A 14,144-nucleotide genomic window follows, 5' to 3' on the forward strand; every position below is an offset into this window, starting at 1 on the left:
TAGTCTTTCAATCCTTAAGGCATCTCCTCCAACAAAGTCTTAGCATACAAATATTTTTTTTTAGTCCTCTCTTTTCCCACTCATCGCTTAGAGCCAGTTTTCACCTAAAAAAAAATAGGTTTCTTAATATTCACTTTTTATTCCGTGAGAAAAGAGGGTAAGCTATCCTTTCAGCACCATCAAACTGCCGCTTTTTTCCTCTTCTCGAAGGTATCATTCAGAAAGTCATACTTTTCAGGAATTTTGTTAAATATGTCTTAGAGTCCTAGGAACCAAGAAAAACTTTCTCCTTTCAAGCACTTTCTCCACTTCCTCCTGCACATTCTTACCCGGCTGCCAGCTTCTTTGTGGCAGCCATTACGGACCGCCGCTGCACCATCCTGGGAAAAGGGGGTTCTGCCGGCCGGGGAGGGGGTCTGCAACACCCCCAAACCCCTCTCCGGATCCCCCCTACCTTCAGCTGCCCCTGCAGGGCAGCCTAGCTCCGTACCCGTCCGGATCGGAGCCCCAAAAACGGCTAGCGCGGCAGGGATCGCGCAGCTTCGCAAATCCCTGCCGCTCGCGAAGCCGACAAACCGGAAGACCGTGATTGAGGGATTTGATTCAAGGCCAATTCAATAACATCACCAAACTGAGTTTCTGAAAGTCAAATTGATTGTCAAATCGATGTGACAATTCATAAAAATCAAATTATCATTCAGAGCCATACATGCACAGTGGCAGAGCCATGTTATGACCTCACGCTCTACTGTATGTATGGAGTTTCCTCTTTAATAGGCAATCTTTGCAAGCACATATACTTAAGAGCACCAGCTCATAAAAAATAGCAGATAATTCCTCACACACGTATTTTGCTACTGAAGAACCAGACACCAATTTTAGACTCCTATACAACACAATAAACAATGCAGGTTTTTTTTTCACCTGAATATGGAACTTCTCAGGGGGAATTGTTTTTGAATAAACCTGATTCAGATCTCATTGACTTAGCTTACGGTAATAAATGTTTAGAAAGCCAGTTTGGTGTAGTGCTTAAGAATCAGGCTAGAAACCAGGAATCCTTAAGTTCTAGCCCTAGTATCAGGATTCAAGCAGTTACTCCAATTAAATCATGAGCCTCAAGCCACACTCCCAAAACTAAAAAGGATTTATTAGAAGTTAACATTCCGGCATTAGCCTGGGCATAGCCAATTCTGAGATAGGTAATTTACTGTCACCCTTGATCCTGCTTCCCCCACCCCACCCCTCTGGGTGTATCATCCAATGAAACACGTCCATAGCCAAGAGTCATCAACCATACTCTCCAATTTGATTTTTGCACAGCAGAAACTTCAGTCATCTAATCAGTCTCTGAAGAAAATATGAATGGAATGTACTTTCGATTCCACACTGCTGCCTGCTCTTTGAAACTCCCCCCCCCCTTCTTTCTGTTGACAACTATAAAACGTGTATACAAAATGTTTTATGAGTTGACATTCGGCTCCCCTCACTTCTTGAAGGTGACCTGTACAACACACACAAAAACAAATTGATTGCAGATATGGAAGCTTATGCTCACAAACCCTCCCCCAGGCTTGGTTGGATTTTCTGCATGGAACCTTGCTACAAGGCGATCAGCTTGGACATTCCTACTCTTTACCCATGATGCCTCTAATAAGGGGTAGCCCTTCCACTTGATTAAATATTGGAGTTGTCTCCTGTGCCACCTCGAATCAAGGATTCACTACACCTCATAATGTGTTTGACCTCCTATGACCAGAGGATCTAGGGGCTCATGAGGTAGGGGCCTCAGGGTTGATCCGACCATAGGTTTTAATAGGCTACTATGGAATACCGGGTGTATTTTCCCTAATAATCAGGGCAACTTCAATTGCACCGTGACTGGGTTGATGATCTTTACTATGGGGAATGGTCCCATGAACTTTGGCCCCAATTTCTTGCTAAGGAGTCTTAACCTCAAATATTTGGGGGAGAGATAGACCTTCTCCCCCAACTGGAATGGTCATTGCAGGGCTCAGTGTTTGTCTGCCTGTCTCTTATAGGTCTGTGCCACTTTTGCCAGTGCTTTTTTGACATTCTCCCAAGTTGCTTTCAGCATTGACATCCAATCAGTCAGGCTGACTGAGGAGGGGGCGGTCCCTTGGATATTCAGGCATTGGGACAAAGTCCATGCCACTCACTACCTTGAAGGGGGCTAGTCCTGTGCTACTGTGAACAGCATTATTGTACACGACCTTCACGAAAGGCAGGAGGTTTGCCCAATCGGACTGCTGATAATTCACGTAGCACTTCAAATACTGCTCTACCATGGCCTTCAATCTCTCCGTAGCCAACTCTGAGATACATAATTCACTGTCACCCTTGATCCTGCTTTCCCCAACCCCACCCCTCTGGGTGTATCATCCAACGAAACATGTCCATAGCCAAGAGTCATCAATCATGCTCTCCAATTTGATTTTTGCACGGTAGAAGCTTCAGTCATCTAATCAGTCTCTGAAGAAAATATGAATACTTTCAATTCTACACTGCTGCCTGCTCTTTGAAACTCCCCCCCCCCCCACCATCTTCTTTCTGTTGACAACTATAAAACGTGTATACAAAATGTTTTATGAGTTGACACCTACCTTAAGTACAAAGCTAGCTGGATGATCTGGGGCCAGTCACTTTGAGGAAGTGCCTAGGAAAGAGGCAATGGCATGCTACTTCTGAAAAACTTTGCCAAGGAAACTGCAGTGAGTTCTCAGATAGTCTCCAAGAACCGAACAAAAATGAATAGAAGGGGGAGAAAGTGTGTTTCAAATAATTACAGCTTTTAAGCATAATTATTAGATGTTTATAAAACAGATTTAACCCATAAAGGCTTAGTGGTTATGAGCCACGGTGGCACAGTTGTTAAAGTGCAGTACTGCAGGCTACTTCTGCTGCCTGCAATTTGGCAGTTCATATCTCACCAGGCTCAAGGTTGACTCAGCCTTCCATCCTTGAGATGGGTAAAATGAGAACCCAGATTGTTGGGGGCAATATGTTGACTCTGTAAAAATTGCTTAGAGAGGGCTGTAAAGCATTGTAAAGCAGTATATAAGTCTAAGTGCTAACTGTTATTGCTAGTTGCATTTACAAAACATGCTAAGCAAGTTTTTGCTCAGTGTCTTAATTTGATTTATAAACTCACTTCTCATGGTTAGTTTATGGTTGAAAGTTTTTTATGTACCCAGAAAATTTTACAGGTCATAACAGGTAGGAGCTGCTAGCTAACCTTGAAGGTTTTGAAAAAAAGTTAAGCAGGTACTGATTAGTACTTGAACTTAGTCAGAAAACCCTTCTGAACTTTGCTTAGACCATAAATTGACATATATGTGTCAATTTTAATGACCAGGGTCAATCAAGTAGTGATAAACTTTTGGGCTGAATGGCTGTGTTCTAGTTTACTACTCTGGCATACTACAAAGCAGTTCACCCTGATTCTAAAGATACTAGCCATATCTGTAAGCAAATCATCAGGATATAAAAAAGAACTGGACTGCAGTCATTCAAATATTCATCACTATCAAACTATGGATTTGATAGTAATGCAAGTGGGTCATGCAAAGCATTTTTGGAGGAGAAAACAATATGGTAGGTCCATAATATCATCAAGAACAGTGCTTGATGCAAATTTCAAGTGAAGGATATTGTTTGAACATAAGCCCTAAAGAAGCAAGTGTCACTTATGACAATGCATTATGACTTAATTTTAAAATTATCCTTTGCCCTTTCTGCTTGCTTTTGAGAATCCCAAGCTCTGCATATCATAAACTATACTCAGTCATTTTTTTTTTTATCTGAGTAGCTCACTGGATGATTTGAAATAGATCAAAATATTTCTTCTCACTTCTAATTGTTTTATAATATGTGAATATCCTAGACCTATTATTCTCTTGTTCTCGGTTCCAACAAGAGCATAATAGGTATACAGGCAGGCAGGCAGGCAGCAGATAGACTTGTCTGATTTTTGTATCTAAGAGAATATCCAACCTCTTTTAGATAGATATGCTCAAATATATTTAAAAAAACACACACATATTCTGTACAACCTCTCCCAGATATGTATGCTCAAGTATAACAAAAGCAGCAACTAAAAACTTTAAAATCTCAGTGGTTATTTTAATTAAAAATCACACGTAACATAGGAAAATATTTCATATGAGTGGCAGTTTCTAGAACCTAAATCCAGTTATTAATCATGCACTGACTAGCTATACTCCGGGACTCCTGTTTCTCATTGTCATTCATAATCACCACAACCAGGAAAAAATGCAGAGGTTCCGGAGTGTAACTATACAGTAGTTACCTATATCTGGATAATAACCTCCAGCTACCTAACTTATTTTTCCTTGGAAAACGGGGGGGAAGCAGTGCCTGGGATTAATCGAACAATGGTAGCTACAATACAATGGAGAAAATGAATTGATTATATCATCTTTACATAAATTAAAATATTGCCTATTATGCAGGAGCCCTAAAGGAGATTCAATTTTAGATGTTGAATCTAGAACTTTCTTCATACAAACCATGAGGGCCATTTCCAAAATGCTTTTTTTTTTTTTTTTTTTTTTGCAGTTCAGGAAGATTGGTTTTAAACAGAGTTTGCTGGAGTCTTGGAAACATACTTGTCCAAATGTGTTTGAGGAAGCAAATGCTCCCTTGCAGTTTTATTCTCAAGTTGTTCAGAAATGTGCAGCCTATATGTAGAACATGACTGCCACTCAGTGGCCACTGGATGCTTTGTTCTGGCTTAGTTGGTTTCCGGGGGAGGGGGTAAGTTTTCTGCCATAAAAAGGGTCCAAAACTAAGCTTGAGATCAACACAACTTTGTATATAACTTGCATATTGTTTAAATACTTGAAATATGCTTTTTGAAAGATAGCTGACTTTCCGTTCATACTTCGATGAGAAAATGTTTATACTTGTATGGAAAGAAATGAATTTCTCCCATTGATAATAGAAGTAAGGAGGAGCAGAAGGAGAAAGAAATTACCACACTCATGAGAGAAGCACATTGGTTGCATCTTATTCAAGAACTTTCCAAACCTGGTGCTATGGGCAATGGTCTCTGACAATACCGTAACCAGGATTGTTGATGATACTATCCTTCTTATCTCAAACTCTTTATCCTCATTCCACAGAAGCCTGGATCGCCTTGATTCTGTTGAGATCCTTTTACCACCAAAATTTCCAAGCTGGGAGGAAGAATACAATCAAATCTCAGAAAACCTGGATGAGTCCAGTTGCATCAATCAGGTGAGAGTCAACAACAGCTATCCACAAAACACAACAAAAAACCATTTTCAAAGGAAGAAGTGAGACAAGAGAGAAGCTTTTTTTTTTTTCCAAAGCCAAAAAAAGGCTGCTTTACAATAGACTTTCCAGCTTTGGTGGTCTCTAGATATGTGTTGGATAGAGAATTATGGGCAGTGAATTCTACACATCTGGAGAGTTCTAAATTGTTAAAGGCTACTCTACAAAATTTCAGAAGGAAAACATAAAGATAATTTTGCATTTCCAGATGTGAAGTAGAATACTTTCATTTTCTATCACATTTTTATTTGAATCTCTTCTCTTTCTCTTCACACATGAATACTATACAAATAGCTGCAAGAGATTACTACTATAGGATATATAGATGAGAATGTAACTAATAATAAATATATTTAAAGTGCATTTATGAAATTTTATCTTTATAGTCAGATATTTTCATTACACTTAATCAGCTCATCTATTTCCTGCATGGCATATCTGCCTATGCACAGTTCACATATAATATGGTTCTCATATAACCATGTTATAAATGCACCAAATTGCTGAATTCTTCTTAGAAGTTCACAGAAGCACCTGAGGAGAGAAAGATATTGGGTTACGTAGAATTTTCAAGTCTAACACATCACAGCTCTTAATATGTTCTTAAAATACTTCTCTGTAACATATTAATTACTCGACATACTGTCTAAAATTTCCTAATAAACATTTAAGATTACAATAATTGCATTAATTGTAGTCATCAAGTGTTGCATATAATAAAATAAGGAATATATTTGTAGCACAGAATTGTCACATAGAAAAATCTAGTTCAGAGTTCTATCTAGATTGCCCTTTTTCAGTTATTTCTTTTCATTCTAAATTATTTTCTAATCACTGAGAATGCTCCATCTCTCTTGGGTTAGGTCTTCTTATCCCCTCACTTTTTCAGACATTTTTCTCCCTAAAGTTTATTCCATTTTTGGAAATCTTGAGCTTCTCCTGAACTTATTTGATACCAAAGGAAGTTTGTACAGATAATGACCATTCAGATTTATGAGAGTGCTGAAAAAAGTGAATTGTGACCAATCCTCTCACTTATGACTGTTACAGCCAAGTGATCAAAATGTGGGTACTTGACAACTGGCACATATTTATGACATTTGCTGCATCCTAGGGTCCCATGATTGCCATTTACAAACTTCCCAAGAGGCTTCTGACAAACAAAGGAAGAAGCCAAATTCACTTAACAATTGCGATTCACCTACCAACTGTAGCAAAACAGATTGTAAAATCAGGTGTCACTCACATAATGACATCACTTAACCCAACTGTGATCCTATGTTGAAGACTATCTATTTGTAAAAAAAAATGCTACCTAAACAAGCACATGAGAGGGAAAATGAGGTCTTTGTTTGAAAGATAAAAAGACTCCTGCCAGGTAAGAACAATATTCCATATAATCTAGCATGTGGTCTTGGATTAGAGATTATCCTATGCTTCAAGAAGGCTAATAAATTGAATTGACAGGTTCTGTTGTTGATTATTGCCCAAACAGCCAATATTTCAATGGAACTTCAATTTACCTAGTAGCTATTAATTATTTAGTTTCATAAGTTTGTTTCTACCCATTTTATAGCCATCAAACCAATAGCAGTCAGACAGCAAAGTTCCCTGTTCCTAATAAGGTACCATCCAGGAGTCTTCTGATGAAATTGTGGCTCATAAATGCCAGAAAGAGAATAACAGATTAACAGAGTTGGAAGGGACCTTGTAGGCCATCTAGTCCAACCTCCTGGCCAAGCAGGAGACCTACGCCATTTCTGACAGATGGCTGTCCAGTCTCTTCTTGAAAGCTTCCAGTGACGAAACTCCCACAACTTCTGAAGCGATTCCACTGGTTGACTGCTCTCACTGTCAATTTCTCCTTATTTCGAGGTTGAATCTCTCCTTGTTCAGTTTCCATCCATTATTCCTTGTCTGGCCTTTGGGGTGCTTCAGAAAATCACTTGACCCCTTCCTCTCTGTGGTAGCCCCTCAATTATTGGAATACCACTATCGTGTCTCCCTGATCCGTCTCTTCACTAGACTAGCCATGCCCAGTATAAACAGCACATCTGCTTTATGTTATGGCAGTGATTATTCTTCCTACAGCTACTTTTAATTTGTAGTACAATTAGAAAGGAAATATTATACATTTTTTTGCTATCTTTTAATGCAGTAGCATGTTGTGTGATACTATTCAGATATGGGTAGTTAAATTTCTTCAGATTATAGATATCTGGCAATTCTACTAAGAGGAAAAGATAGCAAAGATCAAGATTACTGTTTTCAGTTCAGTAATCAAGTTGAATGTAGAACTAGGGAAGATCATAATCAGCCTAATAACCAGATGCTGTGGATGGTCAATTAGGCTGAGAGTCAGAGAAGCCATAAACATGAGCAGAATAACACAATGAAACAAGCTGGAATGACAGGGCAGGGGAAAATGTGAAATAGAATTTGATAAGGAATAATTAGATTCTACCCCTTTCGCATTCTTCATTTCCTTGTATACTTCTTCAGAATCTTCATACTGTATTTCCATATTTCCAATTACTTTGATATATTTTCCAAGTAATAACCCCTTCAGAAGCAAAGAGCGTGCTGCCTGCCATCTGCCCCGTCACTTATTTCTAAGATGGAAGTTATATAAATTAGATGATGGATGGATAGAGACCAACAGACAGACATCCACATGATATTTTGTAGCTCTTTTCTTAAACTCTGGTGTTCTCATTGATGAGCATAATGAAATATCTCTCCAACAACCAATAATGTCTTGAAGCATCTGGCCTGGAAAAATCTAGGTCAGGGGTGGGCAAACTTTTTGGCTCGGGGGGCCTCATTGACTTTTAAAATTTGACAGACGGGCCGCCACCTGGTGTCGAAATGCCTGTCATTACAAGTCAAAATCAAATGAATGCAATCATTCCATCATTCACATCAAACCTTAATTCTGTACCAATCTTCGGCGGGCCGGATTAAAAAGGCCAACGGGCCGGATGTGGCCCGCGGGCCGTAGTTTGCCCACCCCTAATCTAGGTGGTACATACATACAACTCTCTTTGCTACCACCTAGAGCAGCCTCTTCCTCCATTGCACTTCATTAATCCTCTGAGAATTGGTCAATGACATATAATCTTTACCACTGGAGAAATTACTTTGGCTACTGGCAGTTATATTCTGAAATATTGGTAGCAAACTAGATTGTCCCTGATGCTGCAATGATCCTGAAATCCTCAACGCTGTTAGACATAAACTTTGAGATCACCACTTCTAAACCTCCTATTTCAGAATTTTCCCATTTGGAACAACAACATTATTATGTCTCTCTTTTGTGTCAATCTTCATGATGCTGCTTTCATTTCTTCCCCAAGCTGTTCCTGAGATAGCCTCAAGTCTTCCAGAGTTTTTCCAGTTTTAAAATAGGGTTTTCCCTCATAAGCAGACAAGTCATGGTAGTTTCAAAGTGGGCACAATATAACATGTTTTATGACCATTCGATTGGTATCATAGCCATCCCTAGGAAGAGAGTTGGCCTGGTCACTAGTGTGGCCACACTCCTTCCCCTTTAGTCCCTGGACACACATTCTAACTTAGGTAGTGAAAGAATCTGAATATTTCAAAGCAGCTTATTCTCCTGGTTCCAGAAGACCTTCAAACTATTTCTCAACTCAAACTATTTCAGTTTGAAAACAGGATCATCCTGAACATCGGCTTATAGGGACTTGAAGAGCTGTATCATAGGGGAGAGAGAGGAGGGAGGCTTGTAAGACATGCTGCTGTTAGCCATAGGTTTAATGTGCTTCTGAAGAACTCTAAACATGTGTTTAAATATACTTACTTAATAGCTAAGAAGTGTGAAGGAGATAGAGCCTGCCTCCCTCAGCATTTGCCATCTGAGGCAATCATATCATTTTGCCTAAAGAGAGAGATAGCTCTGGGTGAGATTTTGACACAGTTATTAGGTTTGTAATATTGAGATTATGAAAAAGAAAAACCTGGAAACTGAACCTCATCATAGAGATATCTCAGTTGGTTCAAAAGTTTTACAAGATTAGTAATCAAGTAACAAACTTTTGAATATAAAGACCTTATACTTCATTACATGTTGAGGAAGGACATCATTAAAGAGTAGTTATTCAAGCGTAGAATTGGGAGATCAACATTGTCTCAACTGTACTAGAGATTATGGGTGATGGACAGCAAAATAAGATATCCTGGTAAGATTCAATTATGGCTTATGAAAACATTTTTGTTTTTGTGATGTTCGTCAAAAATTTTCATTTTGTCGGTTTCTCAAATTATTTTTTCTACAAAATATTTTGGGAAGTTTCTTGGAATCCTGAAAAAATGTCACATTAGTTTTGTCCAGTGAGTAGCAAATGTTGTCTATGTCCTGGATAAATTCAATGAAGAATGAGTTTGTTTGTTTTCTGTTAAAATTAATAGTTATGTTGATCTGACTTAGAATTCAAGTGATAGCCTTGCCTCTGGCTTATTCTTCCAAACAACATTGTCAAAATATTTCCTAAGTTACATATCGTTTCAGGCTTTTCTATAAAATTTGGGCAAGCTCCTAAGAATAAATATTTTTCTTTAGACTGACTACTGGCTAACCTATACTTGGGCCTATTACACTGTATGCCTGACTTTAGTTAGGAACCTACCATGGAGTAAATGGAACATTAGGTATGTGATAGCACTGGGGGAAAATAAAATAGTGGTTGCTATCTAGTGCTAACTAGAATACTGTTGCTGCCTTATGCTGTCAATTCAGGGTGAGTCTGAAGAGTCCTAAGGATAACCATTGTAACTAAGATACACTAGGATATACTTCTAGGGCCTTTTCAAGCCTGAAGCTAGTTCTGCATTTTCAACCAGAGTTGGTTGAAAGGTGGGCAGCTATATACATATTTAAAAATAATAATGTTGTGTTGCTTGTTATAAATTTATTGCTATTGATATAATAATATTAATGGTGTTCCAAAGTATTTTACAGCAAACTTGGAATCAAAACCTTAGAGTCAACTTCCTGATAATCCCTAAGCTAAGGTTTTAAATTATACAAAGGGGTTCTGCTTCTACTTTTAGAATATTGTGAACAATTTATGGTGCTTGACTGTCCCTAGAAGCTTTAGATCTCATTCTTAAGATCAAAATGTACTCTAAATTATAATGTTCAGAATGAGAAAGAAAAAGAAAAAGACTATTTATTATATATGTGTCTGAAATGTAATCAGACAAAATATATGTAAATTTTTAATGCAAATGAAATAGATTTAGTGTATTCCCTGGCCTCATTCAATGAGAAGAACCATAGAAGGCCTCTTTAAAAATGGTCCAGTTAATATATACAAGCTATACCCTAAATCAGGGGTCTTCAAACTTGGCAGCTTTAAGACTTGTGGACTTCAACTCCCAGAATTCCTCCTCCAATCATGTTAGCTCAGGAATTCTGGGAGTTGAAGTCCACTAGTCTTAAACTTGCCAAGTTTGAAGACCCTTGCCCTAAATCATGAAAAACATATCCAAAGAAAATGCTTTAAGGTAGTCATGAAACATGATCTTTATAAAAGTGATAAGGATCTTCAAATTAACCACATTAAGCTTTCTTAAGCTATTTCAAAATGTGGGGTAAATTTTGTAATTTTGAAAAAAATGTGCACCATGTGCATAAATAAAATTTCATTTGATAACCTTTTTAATTTCTGCACATGCATCAGAAAATAGGTTTTCTACTGAAAAGACGATGAATAGCAGTTTTCTATCACAATCTGATTAACATAGCACTAAAAAGATCTTGGATTGACCCCAGTACTTTTCTGAATGGCTCACCAAGGTTATCTTTCTCATCTTCATAAATCATGTTTGGATTCAATGCTTGTTCTCAAGTTGTTAAAACTGGGAAGAAGCCTTCAAACAAGCACTCCTCCCTCATCATTTTCCATCCATCTTTTATCTGCCAGTTTCCACATTTTATCTTTCTTTGAAACTTATCTCAAATACAGGATTTGCAGTGACACAAGCAAGTTACAGACTGCAATTGTCCTTTTTTCATTTCTGGAATATACACCTTGTCAAAGTAATCAGGCGTAATGTCAACTGGGGCATATTTATACAATTGGCAAGTTCTTCTGGATCAAGCAAGACTATCTCTAATGAGATGTTGATTATGAGAGGATGAGATTACATAGATATTGAGTGGGGAGGGGACGGATTTAAAAAGTATGAACTAATTGGAAGCCCCACTAATAAAATCAACAGTTGACATGTTTTTAAATCCAGCAACATTTTTTCCATTTAATACATTACAGGTACTCTGCTAAAAGTTTTAAGTGTACCAAAAAGCAGAAAAGGAAATTGGTAGGCTGTTTTTACTTTTAACGTTTCCTCAAAGTTTCCAGAATTTGAAAGTAAATAGTCATTGCTAAATGATATTGAATTCTTTAGGAGAAGGTCTAGGATAATTTGCCACCATTGCCTCACCCCCGCCACCTCTCCCCAGCCAACTCAATGTGGGACAATTCACCCTGGTTGACTCAATGTGGCACAACTCACACAGGATGGACCACTCTTCCACAAGGAGGAGAAAATGGTGGCTCCTCTCACTTCTGGCATTCTCTCATGGTGAGCTGTCCCATGGCAGGGGAAGGAGAGAGAGAGGGAGGAAAGGGAGACCGTTTCCTTCACCTCTGGCATTCTTCCGCAGTGAGTTGTCCCACGGTAATCTGCCTGGGGCAAGCCAGCCGGGCCGCACTAGTGGCAGCAAGCCAGCGGCAGCAAGTTTCCCCTTTCCATTAGGAGAAGTACATGCTGATCTCATTACATTTTTTTGTGATTCTACAATGAGATAGGTTTAGGTAAACTAAAACCACCCACTGCTGGATCTATCCACTCCACTCTTAGTTGATACCATACAGGGTTTTATATGAATACCGCTTCACTTAGATAGTTAAGGTTGACATTGGCTGATGCCTTTATGGTAGAGTTGATGGAAATGCTATAAAGCTGTTAGCATTTATTTCTTGTTGAAGTACAGATGGGCCTTTTCAAATATATAGGAGAAGGGCCTGTCCCTGAATACCTATTTTAAGGAAAGCTGAAGGGAGATCAGTTTATCTAATCCATCACTTTAATAATTGGAGGACAGCACTCTTTGTTATTTGATCTTTAAATTCCCATCTTCTGAACATATAAATAGTTCTGCCAAATCCATCTGAGGTTTGTAATCAATATAAAATTTCAGTGCAAGGCAACTCAGATGCACGCTTGAAATCAATATATTCTAGTTAGATTCTTTTTGCTGTTTACAGCTTTCTTCATAGATACATATGGTTAACTCTGTGCAGATATAGTTAGAAAAAAAGAAGGAAAGGAATTTGATTCATATGTTAACAGTAGCCAGACTAAGTAGAGAGCAGAGAGACTATTTGACATGAAGAATCTGTTTTTAATCATAACTAATATTATAGTCCATATTATTTTACACTGCACTCAGTGTGTTTTCTGCCTTGATAACCCTAATCAAAGTTTGGTAGAAGAGACCATTAAAATGTTCAATAACTTTAATTACTCAGTTCTAATAGTGTAGGAAAAATTCTGCCCCAATATTGTGGAGTCAAATATTTTGGTTGTGTTCCAAAAATACTATTTTCAAATAATATCATTTTTATTTAGATTTCATTCCCTATCAGCTTAGTGGAAATTAGAGAGAAAGCTAATTGTCTTATGTAGTTTTAATTTTATTGAAATGTTAATTGTATCTAGGGATGTAATCTTTTAAGTTTTGTCTTGCTGTGTTTGATCAGTTATCAGAAGAGCAGCTCATTCTTCTGGATGTGGATGTCACAGGTTAAAATTGTTCCATGGTTACCATTGTCACTGTGGTCCTGTTGAATGCTTTTGAAGCAAAGCAGCAAAATCACAATCCCTTATGCTTTAATCTTCTCCAACTCTTTCTTCCAGATATTTGGACAATCCTCATTTATTCCACAGATATTTACACAAGAAGAACAGGTACCGTCTATCTGACAATCTTCTAATGCCACTTAACATGATACCATATTGACATTACTTTACGTATACTAAGATGAGAGCAAAAAGAAAAGCAAGATGTAGTCCTTCTCAATATTCACATTTTTTCTAAATTTCTATTTTAAAATGCACATATTAGGAAAATTATGTGCAACTTACAGAAGAAAGTATACAGCAAAAAAAATTAATTAAAAATTGTGCATATGAGTTAGAAGGTGCTGACCCATTTTCATTTAAGAAAATTCAGAAGGATAGAATCAACTTATGCTTGAACAAAATGTGAAATTTACCAAAAAGTGAAACATGGATTTATTCCTTATATTATATAAAGTTCTGACATTTCCTGTTCTCTTTTCAGCTCACTTTTCATTGAAAGTACTTTTCCCTTTTTGCCTTTCAATGAAACCACAGCAAATATCATATCAATCTTTTCATAGTGTAGATTGATATGACTAAAGATCAATACATTTGAATGACAACTTATGAAGTGTGAGGTAGAAACAAAGTCATCAGGATGCCAGGAAAGAAAAAAAGAAAGGTGGCAAGGAAGGTTAAAAGAGCAACCATATTGCTCAGTTTACTATTACCACAGTATTGGAAATCAATGCCAAGTCTGAATGACAAATATCATACCCAAATAGCCCAGAGGCAGAATTATAGTTGAAAAGAATGAGTGGCAAAGACCATCTAGAAGAATACAATAGGAAATATTAGCTCTAGCTTGTAGTAGCACCACAAATAATTTGGAAAAAAGTCTATAAAATGTTGAACATTAAGAAATTAAAAATGCA

General features: G+C 37.7%; 1 protein-coding gene across 2 annotated transcripts in view; it reads left to right on the forward strand.

The window, feature by feature from the left end:
• The window catches only part of DLGAP4 (DLG associated protein 4), a 398,191-nt gene that overhangs the window by 306,403 nt on the left and 77,644 nt on the right, over positions 1-14,144 (forward strand). Inside the window, exons 5-6 of one of the 2 annotated variants that reach the window (XM_087959401.1) lie at positions 5,166-5,280; positions 13,285-13,335. In XM_087959401.1, coding sequence (XP_087815527.1) covers positions 5,166-5,280; positions 13,285-13,335 — 166 coding nt within the window. The remainder of the gene's footprint in view (positions 1-5,165; positions 5,281-13,284; positions 13,336-14,144) is intronic. The other variant, XM_087959402.1, reaches the window with a different exon arrangement.

Source organism: Notechis scutatus, chromosome 3 (assembly GCF_049901735.1).
Source record: "Notechis scutatus isolate UNSWTSFEM ecotype Mainland chromosome 3, rNotScu1.2, whole genome shotgun sequence".
Taxonomy (NCBI): Eukaryota; Metazoa; Chordata; class Lepidosauria; order Squamata; family Elapidae; genus Notechis; species Notechis scutatus.